Source organism: Tamandua tetradactyla, chromosome 8, assembly GCF_023851605.1.
Source record: "Tamandua tetradactyla isolate mTamTet1 chromosome 8, mTamTet1.pri, whole genome shotgun sequence".
In the NCBI taxonomy this organism is placed as follows: Eukaryota; Metazoa; Chordata; class Mammalia; order Pilosa; family Myrmecophagidae; genus Tamandua; species Tamandua tetradactyla.
Genome location: NC_135334.1, coordinates 58,481,301 through 58,505,006, shown reverse-complemented (window position 1 = coordinate 58,505,006; position 23,706 = coordinate 58,481,301). Strand labels below are relative to the sequence as shown.

Genomic DNA, 23,706 nt, shown 5'->3' with positions numbered 1-23,706 from the left:
CCTTGAGGACATAATGCTCCTGTGAAATAAGCCAGATACAAAAGGACAGATGTTGTGTGATTCTGCTTTTATGATCTTGGTAAATTTAGAGGCTTATACTACAGAATATAGGGGACCTAGAGATACACAGAAGCTAGAGATGGGTGAATGGTTAGTCAATGAGGTTGAACTTAAATGTATGGGACTGGATAGAAATGAAGGCAGCTCATTAGTGGGTCTATAAGTAATACTGCCATATTGAAGGTGGAACATGATTGAAAGGGGTAGTATAAAGCTGTGTATCCCATCGATTAACATTATAAATATAAATAAGTTCCTGCATGAACTATTTCAAAGGTATGAATCTTGTACAGAGTTTGTAATATTGGAGTATGGGGGAAAACTATCATTGTATGCTATGGGCTCTGTTTTTTTTTTTTTGTTTTTTTTTTTTTTTTTTTTTTAAAGGAAAGACAGAGAGAAGGAAGGAAGGATAGAAGGAAGGAAGGAAGGAAGAAAGGGAAACATTTTTAAACATTTTCTTGTTTTATTGTATTCTGTTTCTCCGTTTTTTGTTACATGGGCTGGGGCCGGGAATCGAACCGAGGTCCTCCGGCATAGCAGGCAAGCACTTTGCCCGCTGAGCCACCGCGGCCCGCCATGGGCTCTGTTTAACAGGAAGACATCAATAGTACCACAGCCAATACCAGGGATAAATAATTGGGGGGGGGGGATAAGTGTTAAGGGAAGGTTTGAATTTTCTATTTGGTGAGGGTGTGTTTATTTTTCTCTTGGGAGCAATGAAAATTGTCTAAAATTGAGTGATGATGATTATACCACTGAAGATAATGTAAGATATGAACTGTTAACTTTAGATATTATACATGATGCTCAACAGATGGAGGTGGCCGAAGGATATGCTGAGTAGTAGAATTGTGAACTGTGGTGTATACATATGATTGAATATTATGCTGCTACAGAAAGGAATGAAGTCATGAGGTATGCAATGTTGTGAATGAACCCGTGGGACATTATGCGATGTAAAATAAGCCAGAAATAAGAGTAAATATTGTATGGTCTCATTTAGAAAATACTTATAAGAAAACTGAGGCCTAGATTATAAGCTCTTATAGCAGTCACATTTAGTCTGGAGCTGTAATTATTTCTAGGTTTTGAGAGGTTATGCTACATATGTATAACCTGATAGTTCCCTGGAACTTTGGGTACCTGTGTGATACCTAAGACTCAGAGTAGGAGTTCTGCTGCTCTGAAAGTCAGCATTGCCAACTGTTAAAGAATTTGAAAGAGATCAGGCTTCAATTAGAGATAAAAACAAAGCTGAAATGACAGTACTATGGTAAATCAGAATACAGGGGTAAGGAGAACATTGTATTTTAAAACTTCACCTACTACATGAGACCAAAGAGAGAATTATTTTTTCCTAAACTAAATTTTCTGTAGTACATAATCTAACTCAGCCTATGTGGATAAATCATTTAAACAACCCAAACACATGGAGACCAGAATAAGAATAAGGGCTTGTAATTCTGTACAGTTTAATGTAATGCCTAGATACACCCCAGAATATATTGAGCAGATAATTTAAAAGTATTGGCAAAATACCTTGAAGGATGGGAGAAAAAATATGGAACTATTAAACTTTACCACTGGGCAAACACCTGATATGGTCTCAAACATTAGGGACTCCCAAGTCAATAGCCTAAGCCCTTGATCTTGAGGCTTGCTCTTGTGAAGCTTAGTGAAAAAGCCTACCTATAGTAATGCCTAAGAGTTACTTCCAGAGGACCTCTTTTGTTGCTCAGATGTGGCCTCTCTCTCTAAGTCCAACTCTGCAAGTAAAATCATTACCCTCCCCATTACGTGGGACATGACACCCAGGAGCGAAAGTCTCCCTGGCAATATGGGATGTGATTCCCAGGGATGAGTCTGGCCCTGGCACCGTGAGATTAACAATGCCTTCCTGATGAAAAGGGGGAAAAGAAGTTTAACAAATAAGGTATCAGTGGCTGAGGTACTTCAAATAGGTTTGAGAGGTTACTCTGGAGGTTACTCTTTTGCAAGCTTCCACTAGATACTGCTTTTTATCATGGTTTGCAACCCCCAACCAAAACGTTTCCTGCCAACACTAAAGAACACTTAAGGCTTTATCTGAGATTCTACAAAGGTTCCATGCACTATGATTACTTTCCAGAAACCTACAACGTCCAGATGGGTTCCTAAGCCAGATAAATCTTGAAACCCAGAGGGACCAGCTTCTCCAGAACATCAACTCATGCAGTCCCCCTATCCGATGTTGGACCAGCCCTGTCCAACATGAAAAAGTCAGAACAGGCATAGCCCAAATATCCCTAAAAACTGCGAGAAAGATCAAAGGAGAAGGTGGAGTTATAACAGAGAAGATAGGATTTAACAAATGAGTATAACTGCCGAGTGATTATGTTGATATTTCTTTTAGTCTCTAGTGTCTTGGAGCAGCTAGAAGAAAAAACTAAAATTATGAACTGTAACTCATACCAAATTCTGAAATTTGTTCTACAACTAATTGTTGTGGTGTGCTTGGAAATTTACTGGCTTCTTTTTTTTTTTGTATAGCTGTTATTTTCCACAACTAAAAAAAAATTTTTTTTAAAGGTAGGATAACTCAACGCTTGTTTATCAGGAGTATAGGGCAGCTGCTAAGTGTTCCAGGCTTAAGGAGGGTAAAGTTTATCTCCCAAGGTGAATCTAACACAGCAAATATTTTCTAAAACCAACTTTAATATTAGCTTTGGTAGCACATAAAGAAAAACTACTTTGAGTTACAGTTTCCCTACAACTTTTTCTCCTAAACTATCAGTCTGCAGTCAGTTTAGCCACTCTGCCTCAAGAGAGTCACATCTGCTTCCAAAGAAATACCATGAAAAGAACTTAACACAACTTTTGATGATTGGGACAGCTTCTTATATTGTTAAGAACTATACCTGCATACTAGGGCAACAACAAAAGGGATACTTACTAAGTGCTTACACCGTAATTAGACTAAAAATACTAGCTGGAGACTTTGAAAATATTTCTGATTAGTGTTAATGTCAAATAGAATACCATTTCTAAGTAACAGCAAAGAACCAGCTTGAGGTCTTCTGAAAGACAGTGAAAGAATCATAATACTGTGACCTTTCCTTTCAGAGGCTTTTCAGACAAATGAATTATAGAAGTGTTATACAAACCCACAGAAGGCAGCAAGTGTGACAAAGATCTAAACTGGTTGCAGAGTTCACTGATGGCAACTGTGGAGCCATCTTTTCTGGAAGATAAAACTAAAGCTCATTTGGCTGAGTGTTGTGGCTCATCCATATACATGGTGACCTAACCACTGCTGAGCACACAGGAGCCACCCTGTATGGATGCATTTAATTTTATCCATGGAGTGCTGAAGAACATTTTGAATTCTCAGGGTTTGGAAATATATTTGATAATGAAAAGGAGAAGAGCCTTGAAATTATTTTGGTATTAAAGAATATATTTATTTTTTAAGGCCCTATTTTTCAGGGGTCATTCTGTTTGCTCACAGAGGAGCAGAAGATTTCCAGTCTAACAAAAGGTTTCTTCCTAAAAATGGACTCTCAAGGTCATTGGTTAAGAAAGGATATCTTAACTTCCGGGTCAAGATGGCGGCTTAACAACGTGCACGTTTTAGTTCGTCCTTCAGAACAACCACTAAATAACCAGAAACAGTACAGAACAGCTCCTGGGGCCACGTCAGTGACCAGACACACAGCGTACCCAGTCTGGACCAGCTGGACCGGCTGCGAGCACCCCCCAAAACCGTGAGTTCCCAAAGCTGCGGCGGCCAGCGCCCCTCCCCCATAGGCCGCTTCCCAGAGGGGAAAGGAAAGGACTTTACCAGCAGCAGGGACTGGGCACGATCAAACGCCAATTGTGGAACTAATTAACAAATTCTGACTACTAAAAATAGGCCCCCAGCTTAGGTGAACCCGATCAAAGCCGAGGTTGCTCACTTTTGCCCCAGCGCCAAGGGGGCAGGACTGACAGAAAAAGGGGGAAAAAAAAGAAGGAAACAGGTTTTTGTGGCTGTTTATCTACAAAGGCTTGACTGCCTCTGGATACAGCGGCAGGACTTTTCAGGCTGCAACTGCCCCAGGCATAGGCAGAAGTGAGCTCTTGTGGGGGCTTGTCTGGAGCCTGTGCCTTCCCCAGGGGAGGGGTGAAGCCCCACCCAGGTGGAATCCCTCCATAAAGGAATTCAGACACCAGGGCTTGGTAATTTGAAGACATTAAAACCAGCCTACAACCTCTCCTCTGTCTCCACCATGCCCCCAGCAGGGAGAGTCTGCCCAAGTTAAAGGTACTGCATCATCTTATGCTGGTGGGACCTGCAGTCAGACAAGCGTCACACACAGGGCAGGATAAGAAAAACAGAGTCCAGAGACTTCACAGGAAAGTCTTTTAACCTGCTGGGTCTCACCCTCAGGGAAAACCGATGCAGGTGACTCTTTCCTCCTGATAAGAGGCCAGTTTGGTCTGGGAAAATCTGGCTGGGGTATATAATATCTAAGTAGACCCTCTTAAGTGTGTGAGGGGGAGAAAGGCACCACACAAGCAGGGCAAGAAACAAGAAAACAAGAACTGAAAAATTCTCCTCTGTTAAACAAAACTTAAGCTAAAGGTCCAGATAAAGCTGAACGGGATGTCAAAGAACAGATAGACAACAAATTCATCCAGAAAGAAAACCCCAGATAAAAGAAGTGAAAGCAATCTCCAGAATAAACTAATTAAGGTAACTAAATGCCTAGACGCCAGCAAAAAAAAAACAAATCACACTAGGAAAATCGAAGATATGGCCCAGTCAAAGGAACAAACCAACAATTTAAATGACATACAGGAGCTGAAACAATTAATTCAGAATGTACGGATAGACATGGAAAACCTCATCAAAAACCAAATCAATGAATTGAGGGAGGATATAAAGAAGGCAAGGAAAGAACAAAAAGAAGAAACTGAAAGTTTGAAAAAACAAATCACAGAACTTATGGGAATGAAAGACACAGTAGAAGAGATGAAAAAAACAATGGAAACCTACAATGGTACATTTCAGGAGACAGAACATAGGATTTCAAAACTGGAGGATGGAACATCTGAAATCCGACAAGAAACAGAAACTATAGGAAAAAAAATGGAAAAATATGAGCAGGGACTCAGGGAATTGAAAGACAATATGAAGCACACGAATATACGTGTTGTAGGTGTCCCAGAAGGAGAAGAGAAGGGAAAAGGAGGAGAAAAACTAATGGAGGAAATTATCACTGAAAATTTCCCAACTCTTATGAAAGACTTAAAATTACAGATCCAAGAAGTACAGCGTACCCCAAAGAGAATAGATCCAAATAGACATACTCCAAGACATTTAATAATCAGAATGTCAGAGGTCAAAGAGAAAGAGAGGATCTTGAAAGCAGCAAGAGAAAAGCAATCCATCACATACAAGGGAAGCCCAATAAGACTATGCGCAGATCTCTCAGTGGAAACCATGGAGGTGAGAAGACAGTGGGATAATATATTTAAATTATTAAAAGAGAAAAACTGCCAACCAAGAATTCTATATCCAGCAAAACTGTCCTTCAAAAATGAGGGAGAAATTAAAACATTTTCAGACAAAAAAATCACTGAGAGAATTTGTGACCAAGAGACCAGCTCTGCAAAAAATACTAAAGGGAACACTAGAGACAGATACAAAGACAGAAGAGAGAGGTGTGGAGAACAGTGCAGAAAGGAAGACTATGAGTAAAGGTAAAAAGAAGGAAAAGTAGATATGACATATAAAATCCAGAAGGCAAAATAATAGAAGTACTACCCATGCAGTAATAACACTGAATGTTAATGGATTAAACGCTCCAATCAAAAGACATAATCTGGCAGAATGGATTAAAAAAAGGACCCATCTATATGTTGTCACTACTCAAAGGACACGAGGCCAAGGACACAAATGGACATTTACACACCAATGTTTATAGCAGAATTATTAACAATTACCAAGAGATGGAAACAGCCAAAATGTCCATCAACAGACAGTTGGCTAAACAAACTGTGACATTTACATAAGATGGAATATTATGCAGCTGTAAGACAGAATAAAGTTATGAAGTATGTAACAACATGAATGGACCTTAACGACATTATGCTGAGTGTAATTAGCCAGAAACAAAAGGACAAATACTGTATGGTCTCACTGATATGAACTGATGTTAGTGAATAAACTTGGAATATTTCCTTGGTAACAGAGACCATCAGGAGATAGAAATAGGGTGAGATATTGGGTAATTGGACCTGAAGGGATACAGATTGTGCAACAGGACTGAATATAAAAACTCAGAAAAGGACAGCACAATACTACCTAACTGTAATGTAATTATGTTAAAACACTGAATGAACCTGCATGTGAGAATGATAGAGGGAGGAGGGCTGGGGACATAAATGAAATCAGAAAGAAAGATAGATGGTAAAGATCGAGATGGTATAATCTAGGAATGCCTAGAGTATAATAATAGTGAAATGTACAATGTGCAAATTTTAAAAATGTTTTTGCATGAGGAAGAACAAAGGAATGTCATTATTGCAGGGTGCTAAAAATAAATACTTTAAAATGCCACCTTATGTGTGAGACTAAAGCAAAAAATGTTTATTTGTTACAAAATTTATATTTTGACTAGAGCATTTCCTAATATAACTCATGTAGATAGTTTGATTGAATGTCATAAGTACTTGGAATCTCAGGTAGGACATAAGATTTTGTTGGTTTGTCCAGAGTGATGCCCCAATGAATCCCAGAGTGATTTGATCAGTGACTGGAAAAGTATTTGCAAGCCCCCCTTCTGGGAATGGTGAGAGTGGGGAGAAATTCAACTTCCCCAAGTTGAATTCTTGATATTCTCACAAGCAGTGTGGACAACACCAAAGCTATAAGCTGAATCCCCAGTCTTGGGGTTGTTCATATGAAACTTAACCCCACAAAGGATAGGTCAAGTCTACTTAAAATTTAGGCCTACGAGTCACCCCCAAGAAAGCCTCTTTTGCTGCTCGGATGTGGCCTCTCTCTCCAGCCAACACGACGAGCAGTCTCACCACCCTCCCCCTCTCTGCATGGGACATGACTCCCAGGGGTGTGGACCTTCCTGGCAACGTGGGACAGAAATCCTGGCATCAGCTGAGACTCAGCATCAAAGGACTGAGAAAAACCCTAGAATGATCTGAGAATTAACATCAAGGGACTGAGAGAAACTTCTCGACCAAAGGGGGAAGAGTGAAATGAGACTAAGTGTCAATGGCTGAGAGATCCCAAACAGAGTTAAGAGGCTATCCTGGAGGTTATTCTTATGCATTAAGTAGATATCACCTTGTGTTCAAGATGAGGTGGAGAGGCTGGATGGAACTGCCTGAAAATGTAGAGCTGTGTTCCTGTAGCCATGTTTCTTGATGATGATTGAACAATGATATAGCTTTCACAATGAAACTCTGTGAATGCGAAAATCTTGTGTCTGATGATCCTTTTAGCTACTATATCAACAGAAGAGTAGAACTTATGGAATAAAAATAAATAATAGGGGGAACAAATGTTAAAATAAATTTAGTTTGAAATGCTAGAGGTAAATGAAAGCGAGGGGTAAGGGGTATGGTATGTACAATCCTTTTTTTTTCTGTTATCGTTTTATTTCTTTTTCTGTTGTCTTTTTATTTCTTTTTCTAAATCGATGCAAATGTTCTAAGAAATGATGAATATGCAACTATGTGATGATATTAAGAATTACTGATTGTTTATGTAGAATGGAATGATATCTTAATGCTTTGTTAATTTTTTTTTAATTAAAAAAAGTTAAAAAAATAAAATAAATAATAGGGAGAACAAATGCTAAAATAAATTTAGTTTGAAATGCTAGTGATCAATGAAAGGGAGTAGTAGGGTATGGTGTGTATGGGTTTTTTTTTTGTTTTCATTTTATTTTTCTGTTGTCTTTTTGTTTCTTTTTCTGAATTGATGTAAATGTTCTAAGAAATGATCAGGATGATGAATTTGCAGCTATGTGATGATATTGTGAATTACTGATTATATATGTAGAATGGAATGATCACATATTGGAAATGTTTGTGTTTCTTTCTGTAATTTTTAATTAATAAAAAAGTTAAAAAAAAAGGATGTCTTAAAAAAAAAAAAAAACAACAACAAAAAACAAGAAATGCTGAATGCTAATAAAGATATGTTAAATCAAAAGTAAAAACTTAATTTTGAAAATTATTTCAAGTGGGATATCTGCCCTCTGCTAATAATCTTATCTTTCTCTGAACCCATTACCAACTTGCTAGTTGGCAGCAAAATGGTATGGGAATATATGGCTTTATACTCTGATGTAGTTATGTATTCAGCAGCTAACTTACCTTACTTGTATTTTGGTTAAGGTTGATATTATCATCTGTTTGCATTTTTCCAAGTCAGTGTTGTCTATACATCAAAGATAGGAGGAAGAAAATGTGCCTTATGAGAGAAGAGCACAGGGATTAAAGAATAGACTTAAGTCTAGGCCACAGAGAGGCACAATCCCCTTTGGAGTTTATATCCTTGAATTAACAACAGCAGGTCACAGAGAGAACAATGGACCATGAAAACAAAGACCTGACTCTATACTTGTTATAGTTTATGGACCTGAGCAAGTTTCTTTTGCATAAAATGTGGGTAATAGCTACTCAATTTAACCACAATGCTGACTGAACAATAAAATGGAAATGTTTATGAAGAACCTTCATATACTGAAACATACTATATAAAAAAAAATAAGGTAGTATAAAAGAAACAAGACATAGACTCCAAATATAATACCCATTCATACACCAAAAGGGACAAATCAAATCTGTGATAGTGTTAAGAAGGCTAATTTACAAAAGCACAATTTCCCAGTTCATAAGAAAGAGGTTTAATAATAATAAAACTTAAAAAAACTGGTAAAATTAACAAAGAATATTGGCTAAAGACTCAATATTTTTTCCAATCATGGCAAATAGGCAGATATTTATCAATTAAAGATTTTAATTCCTCTATCTTCATGTCCTGTGAATCCTACTTACTATTCCATATGACATGTGAAACAAAGACTTCTTTGAGAGACATAATAGTAGGCACCAATTTGTTGAACTCAAAGGCATTTTTTTCTCTTCAACTTACCTGACCAAAAGACAAAAGTGAACAAATTTAACAAGTTTTTCAGTAAGAGTCTAGAAGGTAACAAAAAGGCAAAGATAAACATTTTTGTAAATTAAGTTAAAACCAAAAAATCTTGATAAAGGAAAGAAAATGCACCCAGACCAGAATACCATAACAAATGTTTTGTGGAAGCTGCATTTTATTTGAAAATCCACCCATTTTTGCTAACATACATTTTAATATTGTAAACAAAAATAGAATCTGCAAAGACAATGCAACAAGTATGCTTAAACTCATGTACAGAATTGCTTTCCTACAATGAACTGTCCTTCTTAAGGCCCCTCTCAACCCAAATGTTAAGATGTATTTACACAAAGCACCGATCAACAGTGCAGTTTAATTCTTTGTTAACTAAACTCTTGGCTAGACATTAACTTTAAAGATACTATTTCCCCTTATTTAAAAGGTACATGATCATAACATGGCATAAGCCAAATAAAAGGTTCAAGGATTTTGTCTCCCTCCCCCCCCATAACTCCTCCTAGAGTTTTACTGAAAAGAAGGAAAGTCTTGAAGTGAAAGCAATTCTTTGCATTCGTTTTGGAAAGGCCCTAATATCAAATGGAAAATGATGACATGCCAAGCACAAAGCAATAAAGTTCCTTTCTGATGCACTAATGCTGAATTTAAAATGTAGTGCTTTTCCTAGTCAGTGAACTGTTCCCTTGCAAAATCCTAGGTACAGAATTGACTATAAGGGTTAATGCATTTATGATGCTTCCCTAATTCCCATAGCGATCAAGAATTCTTAAGAGATTCAGACCTATAGACTTGCCTTAAAATATTTAGTGCTCTGTATGTCAGCTGAAAAGCATTCTGAATCAGATTCATTCTTGTGGATAAAAATCAAACATACTGTATACATCCATACTCATTTTCATAAGGAGGTTTGATACAATATTAATGTTACGTAAATTGATAATCATAAATAAATACAAATACATAAGGAATGTCTACTGCAAACTGAATATATAATTTTTTTTTTAAAAAAGAAAAGTTAATTTCAGTTACTATTTCTTTATCTGTGAGGACTGGAGAAAAGAGTCTGCATAATTAAGAATTATGATTTTGATCCCCAAAAAAGAGTCCTGTTTAATTACAGTAAAGGACAAAGCTCTTCTCTCCAGGCAGTTTTTTCAAATAAAAATTTCACACTTTCCAAATAAGGGCTTCTCTTTGTAGGTTACTGATTATGGGTATTAATAGGAGTTGAAAGAACTGAAAAGTTAGTCACCAAAAAGACAGATCTTAGTCTTAAATCATGGCAATTCCTGGCTTTATAAATCGTACTGATATGTTTTCCTATTGACTAGTCCCAATTTCCTTCATGGGCCTTCACTGGGTTACTGTAGCATTCTAATGGAAGAAGAGAGTTTAAGAGACAGCAGTTTGGATTTTGCTGGAAGTAAGGATTCGCCGCTTGAGCATTTGTCTTTTTGGAATAATTCCATTCTCTTCCATCTAGTTACATAAACTGTATCTGGAAAAAAAATGAGAAAAATGTATGTTAATTCACTGAATTGTAGGATGTTTTCTCACAAAAAATGCATTGCGGCCTTTACCATCCAACTGGCTCAGAAGTGTTTATAGCATGCTTATTACAAATCCTGATCACAAAATAAAGTCAGTGTTATCTACTGATCATGTGCGAGAACTTAATATTTGAAGCATAATTACAGAGTCTTTTAAACATCTTTAAATACTAAAAACTGAAGGGTAGGGAATGGGAGAGAGAAGAAATAAGGTGAACAAGTTATTTTTTCCATGACAGCTCAGAAAACTCTACCAGTACAAGTATTCCACATAAAACTTAATTTAGCAAAGCAATATTTGAAATATTTCCAAATTAATATAAAATTAGAGACAAAGGAAAGAGTAATATTATGTTTACTATTATCATTTCTTAGTTACTAATATAAGTCAAACTCTGAAAGATCTATAAAGGAACATTTTCCAATAGGGTGTCACTATCCAAAGATACCTCACTTATGATTTCCCTTAAAATGCCCATCCAAAGACACTAATGAAGTAGATGTGCTATTAAACTGTTGCCAAATCAGAAGAGTACAACTCACAAAGAGCTAGAGGTATATATATCTAAACTGGGAACTGGCACACCAAGTAGAATAAATTATACTGTCTACAGCAAATAGATGCAGTGTGGATCATATGCAGGATCCTTCTACTGAAAAGTGCTTAATATTCATTTATCCTTAAAAACAAAACAAAACAAAACATTTTTGAAAATGTTACTATTTTTAAGTAAAAAGGCAAACATTAAAATACAACCTCCCTTAAAAGATACTGCTGAAATGAATTCTTTGTAACGAACCCTGGCACTAAAACTCAAGTAATGATGCTCCCAATCAAGCTCTAATCCAATGTGTAAAATTGTGTTCTCTACATTTCTTTTGAGACTGACTAAAACGCCCTGTGTTTAAGGGTGGTATCTGATCTCATCCATCTGCTGTGATGGACCAAAAGATGGTCCTCTGATTTCATATCTTTCAATTTCACTAGAGACATTTTTCCAAACTTGCTTCTCCTCATATCTTATCTTGAACTATTTTTATCACCTAAAGAATAGAGGAGGAGGAGGTGGAGAGAGAAACCTAGAGTCTTTTAAGGAAATAAAGAAGAAGACGAATTGTGCTTAATGTTTGATTTATTTTTAAGTGTTTAAGTCCCCAAGTCCCCCAACAAGCAGCAATACCTAAAGTGATTTATAAGAAATCCTCCAAAGAGAGCTCTGCAAAAGGATCCTTTCCTGAAGCTCTGTGAGGACTGTGACTGGAGGGGCTGGATGCTGCCGACAGCTGGGGGAAAAGAAGACAGAGAGAGGGAAAGAAAAAAAGATCTCAGAATGATAGAACATGAAAGCAGAAAATGTAATGAAAGAAGAAGTGGTTTCTGTTTTGTCATCGTTAATAAATATAAAGGCAGCTTTTGAAGAAAATGGAATTATTAAAACAAAAGGTGTAGTCAAATGTCAAGTTAAAGGTTAACCAATGGCATGTGCTTTTCCAGAAAACAAATTCTTGCTTCTGAAATTCCAAAGAAAAGTTTTTTGACCAAAAAAAGGTATCTATAAGCTGAACCGTGGTTAAACTGGAGGTGGGGGTGAGAGCCCAGAGAGAGATGGGGGGTGGGCATAGCGTGGCCTTTGTTTTTTTTTTACTGTGGGAAGATGGGTTTCTGTGTCTATGCTACCTGTCAAAAGCTGTGCACATTCTGACCTCAGTCCAGATTTATCATATCTAGCTGCAATCTTCTTTCCTTCCTATCTTCTTCATAAGAGGTGGAAAGCCTTCACACCTTTTATACATTGGTTGGTCTCCCACCTGTTTATACTTGTATACTCTAGAATGTGAAAGGGAGATGAGATGTCACCTAGTTAGGGAACTGAGAGGTCACCTACTCTAACTTGAATCCTCAAGATCTTTGATTCTGTCTGTTTGACATATTCGGTTGCTTTTTAGAATTCTGTTCCTATAATTTAATTTGAATACACTGTTAAGACAAGCAAATTGTTGAACTCACTAACACCCTTTCAGTGTTCCTCCAAAGAAAGACAGTTCTTGAAGAACCAAGAGTTCATTTGCATACATGTGTCTTCTCCACCAGGTTGACTTAAGAATATTTCAAAACAAACATGAGCCTTTGAGTTTGGAATAAACTTTTAATTTATTCTCTTTCTCTACATAAAATTATAGACAAGCACAGAGCTATTATAAAATCAGCTGTCCTTTCATCAGGGATGTACAATTTAGCAGTCAATCAGAGTTGATTAAATGGAAATAGTTTCTAGACATATTCAATATTCAAATCCTATAAAGGATTTCAAGCCTCAAAATCTGTCTTTGCTCATTCAAAGTGATATAATTTCCTTCTACCTTAAAAGAAGGAGAGAAAGAAAGAAAAGCACTACTGAGAATGAACAATGATTCTTAGCAAATATTACATCACTAATATATGTAATTTGTTGTTTTAGATGCCAAGGTCAATTTATAAGCCAACTTCAGCAATAATAGTGGTTGAGTCATTCTCCTAATTGATACTCTATTCTCAGGAATAAATGTTCAAAGACAGTGGGAAGGAAAATGGAATTATGCAGGCAGGTACAGAACAGGAGGGCAGGCAGCATGTCAGGGTTCAAGGTTTCAAATATCATCCATGCAGAGACAGATTATGGTGCAATTTTATTGGAAAGATGCGCCCCTTCCTTCCCCTTCAGACCAACCATGGATGGACATTCAGAAGCAGAATGATTTTAAATGAAGTAATCATCAGTCACTGAGCTGAGGGGAGTTCAATGTTACATATGTTTATCTTTAAGATTAACTGGGTTTCTTTCCAAAGCAGAGAAAAGATGTTACCTTTCACTCGAAGTTAAGATCAACAGCAACAACAACAAACAGCCCTGCTTACTGCAGATAAACTGCATCCAAAATCATGAATCTCCTAATGAATGCCCCATCATGTTTTCACGAGGGTAGTAGTCTGAAGACATAGCATCAGAGCAAAATGCCCCTGAAGAATATATTAAAGTGGCAAGGAGACACTTCTATTCTCAATATGTGAGAGTATGGCTAGAGAGAAGTTCTAGGGGCTTACAAATATGTCAAAAGGCTCAATTTTCTTTCAGGAAAAAAGGGCTAGTTTCTAATGTCTCTTGGCCTCTTAAATTGGTACAACACACATACATATGTCTTAAGTAAACAGATACTATCAACGAGAACACAAGACTTAATATCCCCGCAGTAAGTTTCACGTCATCGCTATCCATCACAAACAGATGAAACCACGATTAAGACTGGTTTGGCTAACTGCAGAGAGCTGCCAAGGATGGGGTACCTAGTAGCCTTTGACCATCTGGTCCTACCCCTTCTTGGCATAGAAGCATAGGTATCCTGCTTGGCACTGGGCCCTGATTCCACAAAGGCAAGCAAGAAAATAATAAGCTCAGGGGATAAATAAGGAAGCAGAAGGAAAGGAAATGAAGTGTTGCAACAGCCCAACTACTGCTCAAGGAAAGCAGGAAGAACAAAGGAGCATGAGGGGCAATGGGATCCTGTAGATGACAAGCAGCAGGATTTCAAAAGTCTGAGACAGTCACCTGAAAGACTCTTGTCAATAAATTCAAGAACATGTGGCTACTAAGGCATAAAAAGCCAAATTTGAAGCAATGAAGGATAAAGAATTAAAATAATTAACCAAAATCCTATCATCAATTGCAAAATCACCTAATCTTACAAGCCATCATAAGAATCCATTCTAGTCAGATTCTACTAAAAATATGCTATCACCGGAAATCTGTACATATAAAATTAAAACAAACAAAACAAAAAAATCAGCCCTTAACCCATCTACTTCAAATGTTCTCTATGCCAAAATTCCCACAGAGCTGAAAAAATTAGTGCAGCTATCAGTTTGTTCAAATTAAAATGACCTATAACACAACTGAATTTAAACACAATGGTCAATCTTACTGGCCCAATACAGACATACTTGGTCTTCCTTTCTTATTTTACAGAAAAATTAAATACTGACAAGCAAAAGTAGCATATAAATAAAAAGATAACAATTTACAAATAATTGATGATGGCAACTCTCAGCTGAAATTCCTCTACCACTTCCTCCATTCTCATCAACTTTTAAATAAAATTATGTTGAAATAGGAAATAAAAATTCCAACATTACCCAAAGAAAAACCTTTGTATTTATCACAAGAGCAAAGATTTTTTCATTGTAGGGTGTGTTTAATATAGTAAAGACAGAGTACAGAAATCATAAGTTAACTTTAATGAAAGGCAAACATACTTAGAATAAAGAAATATTTAAAAAGAATTCTATTGATATACTAAAATTTATTATAAAACAAAAATGGTTAATCCATCATTATACTATGCTTAATGAAAGAAAACTATAGGTTAGAACAAGAAAATAGCAATAGTCTCAGAAAGTGGGGTAACTACAATTAAAATCTCATGGAAAAACAGGGATTGGATATTTAGGGAAAAACTCTTGACATACCAGAAATGTTTCTAAAATTCTCAGAAAAGCAGCAACTTTACTCCATCTTTACATTTGAATTTCTCAGTCACCCAAAACCCTAGACAGCAAATGGCACTGCTGGAGAGACTCATTTGCCTTCATTAGAGAAACGATGTCCTCTGGGTGACAGAGGAGGTCTTTTGGGAGAAAGAAGGAAGTGAATCTAATTCTGGCTCTCAAATGAAATAAGGTTTAGAATACCTAAACCTAATGCCTTTATGGCTGCCTTGAGGATTAAATGAAAACACATATAAAGCACTCAGTATATTATTTGGCATTTATTAGCTGCTTGAATATTCAACTTTTCCCACTGCCTACCATCAAATATTCATCTATCTTTATTTGAGGCCCAACTAAAACATCATCATATCTGTGTTGTTTCTTGCTCTGGTGGTGTATATTCTATATTTCTCTTACAAGAGAATACTCTGTATTCTCTTACTCTGCCATTAACCAGTCATTTGCTCTTCCATATTAAACTTAGCTTTAGGCTCTTCAGGTATACAAAACATATTTTACCTTTCTTGCTCAACAATTAGTAGTAAGTTGCACATTGTCAATATTCTAAAACATGTTAAGATAAAATGCTTTTTGGTGATAAAATAAGCGCTGTATAATAATGGCTCCAAAATGAGATGAAAGAAAAACTATTAGAACTTTCCCCTCAATTTTAAAATTTTACCCCTACAAATAAATATACATACACTGGGGTAAATGCTTAAAAAATATTTTCCTGATAGTGCTATGCAATCAAAACATTTAGAGACCACCTCAACAGAATTCCAAAAGAGACATTGGTTATATAAAGCTGAGCTACAGAACAATTGTTTTTGGATAAAATTTAGAAGACAGCAAGACACTAATGCTATGTATGAATCTAGCTGCACAAGGATATAAATCTAGAGTATTGCATTTTAGTCTTTTATATTAAAGACTACTATTAAATATCAGCTGTGTCTCTGAGGTGTGGCTAAAAAGAAATGGAATTTCGATCTGTTCTATGGCTATTTGTTGAAGTGTACTTAGAAATTTATTGCTTTTTTATGTGTATGTTGCACTTCACAATTAAAAAAATAATAAAGAACCTCTCAAGCATCAGATTTTGTACTGCCTCTGGAACCAGAGTCAACTGCATTGTAATTTCTATGGCCAACTCTTCAGCTGGCAACAGTTCTACCCACCAGTTGTGGATTTGGAGTATATCTTCAGGATTTGGAACCTGTGACAACCTCTTGTCCAGACACAGAGGTGGACGAAAAGCCAACCCTGGCTCCAGCATCATCATCCTGGGGAGAGACGATTGAAGAGCTTGTGCCACACACCAGGCACGAGATGAAGTTCCACCTCCCCTACTCCAGCCAGGTCCCAAGAAACAAAAGGAATTTAAGTTCCCCTCTCTGCAGATGGCTACTGTTTTCTTCTTCCTTATTTTTTTTTTGTGTGTGTGTTTTATTTTTTATATGGTTTTGTTTACTTTTTAATTTAAAATACAATTAAACTAAATTAAAAAAAGAAAGGGAATTTCTCTACTGCACACATATAGAGGGCTTGACCTTTAGGTTGAGTTCTCATGTCTATGATTCTTCTTAGATTTGAGCTCAATACAACATCATCTTAGGTTTCTGCCCAAAAGTAACATCACAAATTTATGCAAAAATTAGCATTGAAAGCGCTCCCCATCTTGTTTTAGAGAATGCTAGACAATAGTCTGGAAGCATTCCTATTTGTAGGTATGTTATTTCTAAATAAAAACTGAAGACTGTACCACTAGAGTAGACCATAACTTTAAGATGTTAACACAGAAGCAGTGTTATTCAAAAGTAGCATCTTACAGCATCTCAGAATTATGGCAGCTTAACAAATTATTAACAAGTAATTCAAGAAAATAAAATTGGAGAAGAAACAGATCACAAGGTTTCCTAAATACATGGGAGATAATATAATTAACTGACCTGGGCTAAAAACAAACTTCTATATATCAAAAGAGCTTTCAAAGGTAAGAAAAGTCCTTTTTTCTTTTAAATAGTTTTATTCACACACCACACACCATGTACATTCCAAAGTGTACAATCAATGGCTCTCAGTAAAACTACAGAGTTGTGTCTTCATCACTATAATCAATTTGAGAACATTTCCTCAAAATTTTTCGTTTTTCTCAAAAGAAAAATGTTATATCCCTTATGTCCCTTTATTACTGACACTGAGCATTGTATGGTACCTTTGTCACCACTGATGAAAGAATTACTGTTAACTGTAGTCCATAGTTTGCATTAGTATATTTTTTCCATATACCACCCGATAATTAACCCCTTTAATAGAGATGTATATTTGTTCTAGTTCTGGGGAAGAACATTCATATATTTGCACTTCTAACTCAGTCATCATCAACAACAGGGCTCACTATGTTACACAGTCCCATGTGTTCTCAACTTGCTTTCCTTCTAGTGACATGTATGACCCTAAACTTCCCGTTTCAACTACAATCACACTCATAATTCAGCGCTGTTAATAACATTCACAATGATGTATGTGCTACCATTACCTCTATCCATCCTCAAACATTTACAATCAACCTTATTAAATATAAGAGAAGTTTTTGTTTTTTTTAAAAAGAGAAGTCCTTTTAACGTTCTATTTGGTGGATGGGAATCATGAAAACTGGCTCGATCTATTTGAACAAAGTGTTTGTTGCTGATTCCCATTAGATTTTCAATTTCCAATCCCTCAAAATAAAAAAAAAATTAAAAGCCAGGGTTTATGTCAATTGGTTTTATGAAGAGACAAAAAATTTAAATATATCTACAAAGCATCACTTATTTGTTATTTACTGGAAATATTTCACTTTTGCTTAGTTAAAAAAATTTTCCAAACTGTTCCATATATGAGCTTGAGGCTACCTGCTTTTATCCAATTTATATATTGGGCTTCCACTTAAAAATGGCTAAGGAGAGAGTTCCATGATTTTAAAAGAAGACACTGTCAGGTAATAGCCTGAATTAATTTCAACTCAGCTAGAATTTATGGTTATTTTTAACTTACAAAAGAAATAGTCAAAATGAAAATAAAAAAGTAATTTTTAAAAATTGGGACTTCTCCAGTAATGTTACACAGTCAAATTCATTTCTGCCCTATCTATCTATCTATCTATCTATCTATCTATCTATCTATCTATCTATCTATCTATCTATCTATCATCATGGTATACATGGTCTAGGATGATCATCATGAAGACTTTGCAGGACTTCACAATCACCCCAAATTTTACCTTTCTGATAAAATCAAGATAAGAAATTAGATACTCTTCTTTTCGAAAGAATGTTCTCAGCAAAAGCTGAGTAACCAAGACTGTATTCTAAATGTTGTGTTATTACTAATAGTGGTCAGTAGAAGATGTTCCTAAAATTCTTATTTTTGACTCATGCCGTGTGCACTCAGGGCTAAAGAACCAGTTTTGATCTGAGGTACTAAATTTCAATTCCCAGAGAAAATGGTATTCTCCAGTATGCAAGGATGAATGACCATAACACACTGGGGACAAGGCAAAAGGCCTTCACAGAAAAACAGCTGGGCAGATCAGCTGGCAGATGAGGCACTGCCAACATCCACAATTAACATATCAAGAAAGTAAAAAAAAAAAAAACTAAGTCAAAAATCAAAAGAACCATTAGTTATTATACTCAAGGAAGTAAAGGCCATTTTTTAAGACTTGAATTATTTCAATATTTAAAGTAAACAGTGCTCTCATTTAGAAGGGTAAAAAGCACTCACAACCAGCCATTGTTTCCTTTCAGACACTTAACTGATGTCAGACTTACAGTTGGCCATTGCAATTAAAAAAAAACAGCAGTGCCATTTTGCATGGTTTTAGCCATATCCTCTATAAACAAAGCACCTGGCAATCCTCCATTTAAAAAAACGCCTATTACCAATCAAGAAACCAACAAAACTTTTAATATGCTTATTTTTTAAAAATTAAGTGCCCAAATGTAACACTATAGTTTTCATATTACTTTTTAAAAAAATAGATTAGTAAGGGATCAATGGGAATTCATGTAAGACAGTGATAAGAATACAAAGGACAGAACAACCCTCTCCCCTCAAGGATCTTCAAGGATATCTAAGTCACCACAAAAGCATTTACTGAAAGAAACTGTTACTTAACATCAGAGTGATTTTCAAAGAAATTTGAAACTAACCAGGTTAACTGTCTTCATGCTCAGTAACAGAAAAGCTGCATAATGCAAATGTAGAATGATTTTACAAGCTACTAGTCAGCAACATTCCAACCTATATAAATGTGCACCAGCAAGAAAAGGTTTAAGATAACAAGACAAGCAAACTCATTGTCTTCCCCCTCCTTAGGTGAAACATGACTCCCAGGGGTGTAAACTTTTCTGGCAACCTGGACAGAAATCCTAGAATGAGCTGGGGACTCAGCGTCAAGGAAATGAGAAAATCTTCTACACCAAAAGGGGGAAGAAAGAAATGAGACAAAATACAGTGTCAATGGCTGAGAGATTTCAAATACAGTCGAGAGGTTATCCTGGAGGTTACTCTTACGCATTATATAGATATCATCTTTTTAGTTAAGGTATATTGGGGAGGCTGGAGGGAAGTGCCTGAAAATGTAAAGATGTATTCCAGTAGCCATATTTCTTGAAGATGATTGCATAATGATACAGTTTTCACAATGTGACTGTGTGATTGTGAAAACCTTGTGTCTGATGCTTCTTTTATCTACAGTATGGACAGACGAATAAAACATATGGATTAAAAATAAATAAATAATGGGGGAACAAATGTTAAAATAAATTTAGCAGACTGAAATGCTAGTGGTCAATGAAAGGGAGTGATAAGGGGTATAGAAAACAATAGGGAAAACAAAGGTTAAATATATTGGGTAGATGGAAATACTAGCAATCAATGAGAGGGAGGGGTAAGGGGTATGGTATGTATGAGTGTTTTTTCTTTTTTCCTTTTATTTCTTTTTCTGAAATGATGCAAATGTTCTAAGAAATGATCATGGTGATGAATATACAACTATGTGATGATACTGTGAGTTACTAATTATATACCGAGTGGAATGATCACATGGTAAGAAAGTTTGTGTTTGCATGTTGTAATGCTTAAAAAAATTAAAAAAACTTAAATAAAAGAAAAAAGAAGGCTTTAGAGTCCCCATCCTACTCAAGTTAATGGGAAAAACACACTAGCAACATGTAACAGTCAAATAGTGAGCAAGACCGTAAGGAAGCTAGGAAGAAGAAAAAAATTATGAACCACAGGGACCTAGTATTTTCCACTTGCCAAACACGGAGGAAGACATACTAATGTAGAATATATTTTAAAAGCAGCTACAATTTTAGGTATGAAACAAAAGAATATAATGCCCATCTTTAAGCAGTTAACAGTTAAACATGAAAATTTCTGATAAACACAGAACAATGATCCAACATCAAAAAATATGGGGGAAAGAATAGTGATAACTTAAGCAGTCTACTAAGCTAAGACTATAATGAAGCCAGTCTCCTGAACAATAAGAACAAAGTCTGAGCTAACAAACATCTGGGAAATATTAGCTGCTTTCTCACTAGTAAGAACTAATACAGCACTTACAGTAAGCTAGATATAATGTTGAACACACAACACACTTTAAAATACTTCACTAAATGGCAATAAATAAATATATCTGGAGAGCTGAGGTACTCTGGAAAATATCAGCTTGATTTAATAGTGTCAGGCAGGAGACCAGGAGCTACAAGTTATCATCTAGGTGAATAATGGCTCCCAACAGAAATGCTTCAAGGGGCAGGGAAGAATTTTGGCAGTAACTGTAGAACTGGGATTTGATTTAAAAGATTCTACTTTGATGAGATTTCATTTTTCACTTAAACTACCATTTACTTTACAATATACAAAGAGATGGTCTCTGCCTTCAAAGAATTTTGAACCCAATAGAGGAAAAAAAAATAAAAGAGAACTAAAGCAATAAGAAAACAAACAGTAATTCATTAAGAAAAAGTATCATGGTTAGAGCTTAGCATTGAATGGATTGGCTTAAAATGAAGCATGAGAAAATTTCATCTAGTTCAAAGATTAACAGTTTAATATTTCATTCTTAAAAAATATCAAATCATGAAATCAAAGGTGTCTTCATTCATCAGGTGAGTCATCTAATAGTAATCTTACACTACTAGTCAACAACTTAAATCAGTTTTGAACACTGTTATAAATTGTATATTACAATGATTATTAGTAGTGAAATAAGAGATCAAAGAGGAAGAGTAGTTACTCTTTACCCAATTGATAAAGGTTGTTCGACCAAATTTACTCATTTGATAAATATTGTTAAAAAACCATTGTGTCAGGTACTGCTCTAGGTACCAAGGATACAAAAGTAAACAAGCCATATTAGATGCCTGCTTCCATGAAGCTTACAACCTAGTAAAGGAGTATTCTAGTGAAACTGGATGAATGGACATCAGGTAGTAAAAAGATCTGTAAAGAAAAACAATTCAAGATAAAGAAAAGAATTCTAGATCTCTTAAGGACTGGAAAAGGACTAGAGCTGGTTGAAGAATGAGTAAAGAATAAAACCACTTTATGATAAATGGAAGGACTGGAAAAGAGACATAGCAGCAGAACACGTGAAACTGATTGAGAATTGTAAAGCGTATGGAAACTGAAGAAACTGAAGACTAGTTTATTTGTTATTACCCTTACAAACACAGAGACTTCATGAGGCAGTTTTAATATAGAAGGAAAGCTGATGGGATGCCTTAAATGTTCTGTTATATTTAAAAATTCGCCTCCTTACAAGGTGAGAATAATAGAATAGTATATAGGAACACTGTATTTTATGCATGGTTTTTCTATAAACCTATAACTTTAATTAAAAAATCAACTGGCAAAAAACAAAAAGGTTTTACCATATTAAAATAAAACCTTCATATACAGTATCTGAAGGTTGAAGACATTACCCAAAACTATAGAGGATGTTCTTGCCAGTCTTAGCAGTTATATCATGAACATGGAGATATCATTTATAATTCAAACCCAAGGAGTTTGCAGAGTGGGTCACTGCTGACAAAAGGAAGACAGTTCTGGAGCAGCCATCTGGGCTTAGTTCCATCAGTAGAAAAGCAGTGTGATACAAATTTGAGCACTGGACCAGGAATCAGAGATATCTGGGGATAAGCTGCCTTTTAACTATTTACTTATGTTGAAAAACGCTTCAAAGCCTCAGTCTTCTTCATTTATAAAATGGGGGAGATCATACTAGGCCCATCTACCTTAAAGGTTATTTTGAGCACGAAGTGAGATAACGTATGTGAAAGTACCTGGAAACTGTCAGGCACTATCCTAGCTTTAGGTAACATCATATTCTGTTTCTGAGATAGGAGCCTGCAAGAGGCAGACTGGATTCAGGGTTTAGTTACTCATCAGAGAAAAAAGTTCGGTAGTCAGTGATTCCTAACAAGCTTAAAGCTCTGGACTGTAACTCTCTTCTTAAATACATTTACTTAAATAGATTTAGGTTCTTATCACTTTGTTTTTTAAAGCAGAAAACCAGATTTTTTTTTTTAAATGATATATAACAACTTAAAAGCATGAACACCAAGGAAAAAAATTAAAGGACATGAAAATGATTTATGATTTATAATTACATAATCTCAAAAAAACAGCTATACTGATAAATATGGAAATCATCAATACACTTTTTAAAAGAATATCAAAGTTAGGTGGGCCACGGTGGCTCAACAGGCAGAGTCCTCACCTGCCATGCTGGAGACCCGGGTTCAATTAACGGTGCCTGCCCATGCAAAAAAAAGAAAAAGAAAAAAGCAAATGCCAACATAGCAACTGACATAAAAATTATTATTGAATCAATTATCTTGACTCCCAACTATGTTCATTATAAATACTTAAGCTGATTAAGGAAAAGGAAGAAAGTCACTTTAACAAGGACAAGGGTAAAAAAAAAAAAAGAGGCATCTGGGCAAATATATGTATTGTGATCAACATGGATTCTACTTCTTAACTGAATTTACTATCCACTCCCAGTCAACAGAAATGCCAGTTTATTAAATGATTTCAATACTCAAAAGGGCTGAAAAATGAAAGGATCCCCTGTGCCTCACTAGTCTATGAAATACACGTAGAGACTAGATTTCAACTGGATCAATATAAATTAATTTTGGCAATGTAAACTATATACATTAACAAATATAATACTACACACATCAAGCAGAAAAGGAATAATAAGCCTATTATCAAACGCTTTGCAAATGTTTTCATTAAGTACATAAAGCAAACAATCAGTTGGCATGAGAAGCAATTAAGAAAAAAAAAAGGGTGCTTTAACAATTGCAAGTAATTATCTATGTCAAATAATATAAGCAGAG

General features: G+C 35.7%; 1 protein-coding gene across 12 annotated transcripts in view; it reads right to left on the bottom strand.

Moving 5' to 3' along the window:
- Window positions 1-9,368: 9,368 nt before the first annotated feature.
- PICALM (phosphatidylinositol binding clathrin assembly protein) overlaps window positions 9,369-23,706 on the bottom strand; it is a 175,392-nt gene continuing 161,054 nt past the window's right edge. For 3 of the 12 annotated variants that reach the window (XM_077113349.1, XM_077113353.1, XM_077113359.1), the window contains one exon: window positions 11,177-12,063. In XM_077113349.1, the coding sequence (XP_076969464.1) occupies window positions 11,971-12,063 (93 nt within the window). In that variant the 3' untranslated portion in view covers window positions 11,177-11,970. Of the gene's footprint in view, window positions 10,728-11,174; window positions 12,064-23,706 lie in introns of those variants that run through there. The other 9 variants (XM_077113351.1, XM_077113355.1, XM_077113350.1 and 6 more) reach the window with 6 other exon arrangements.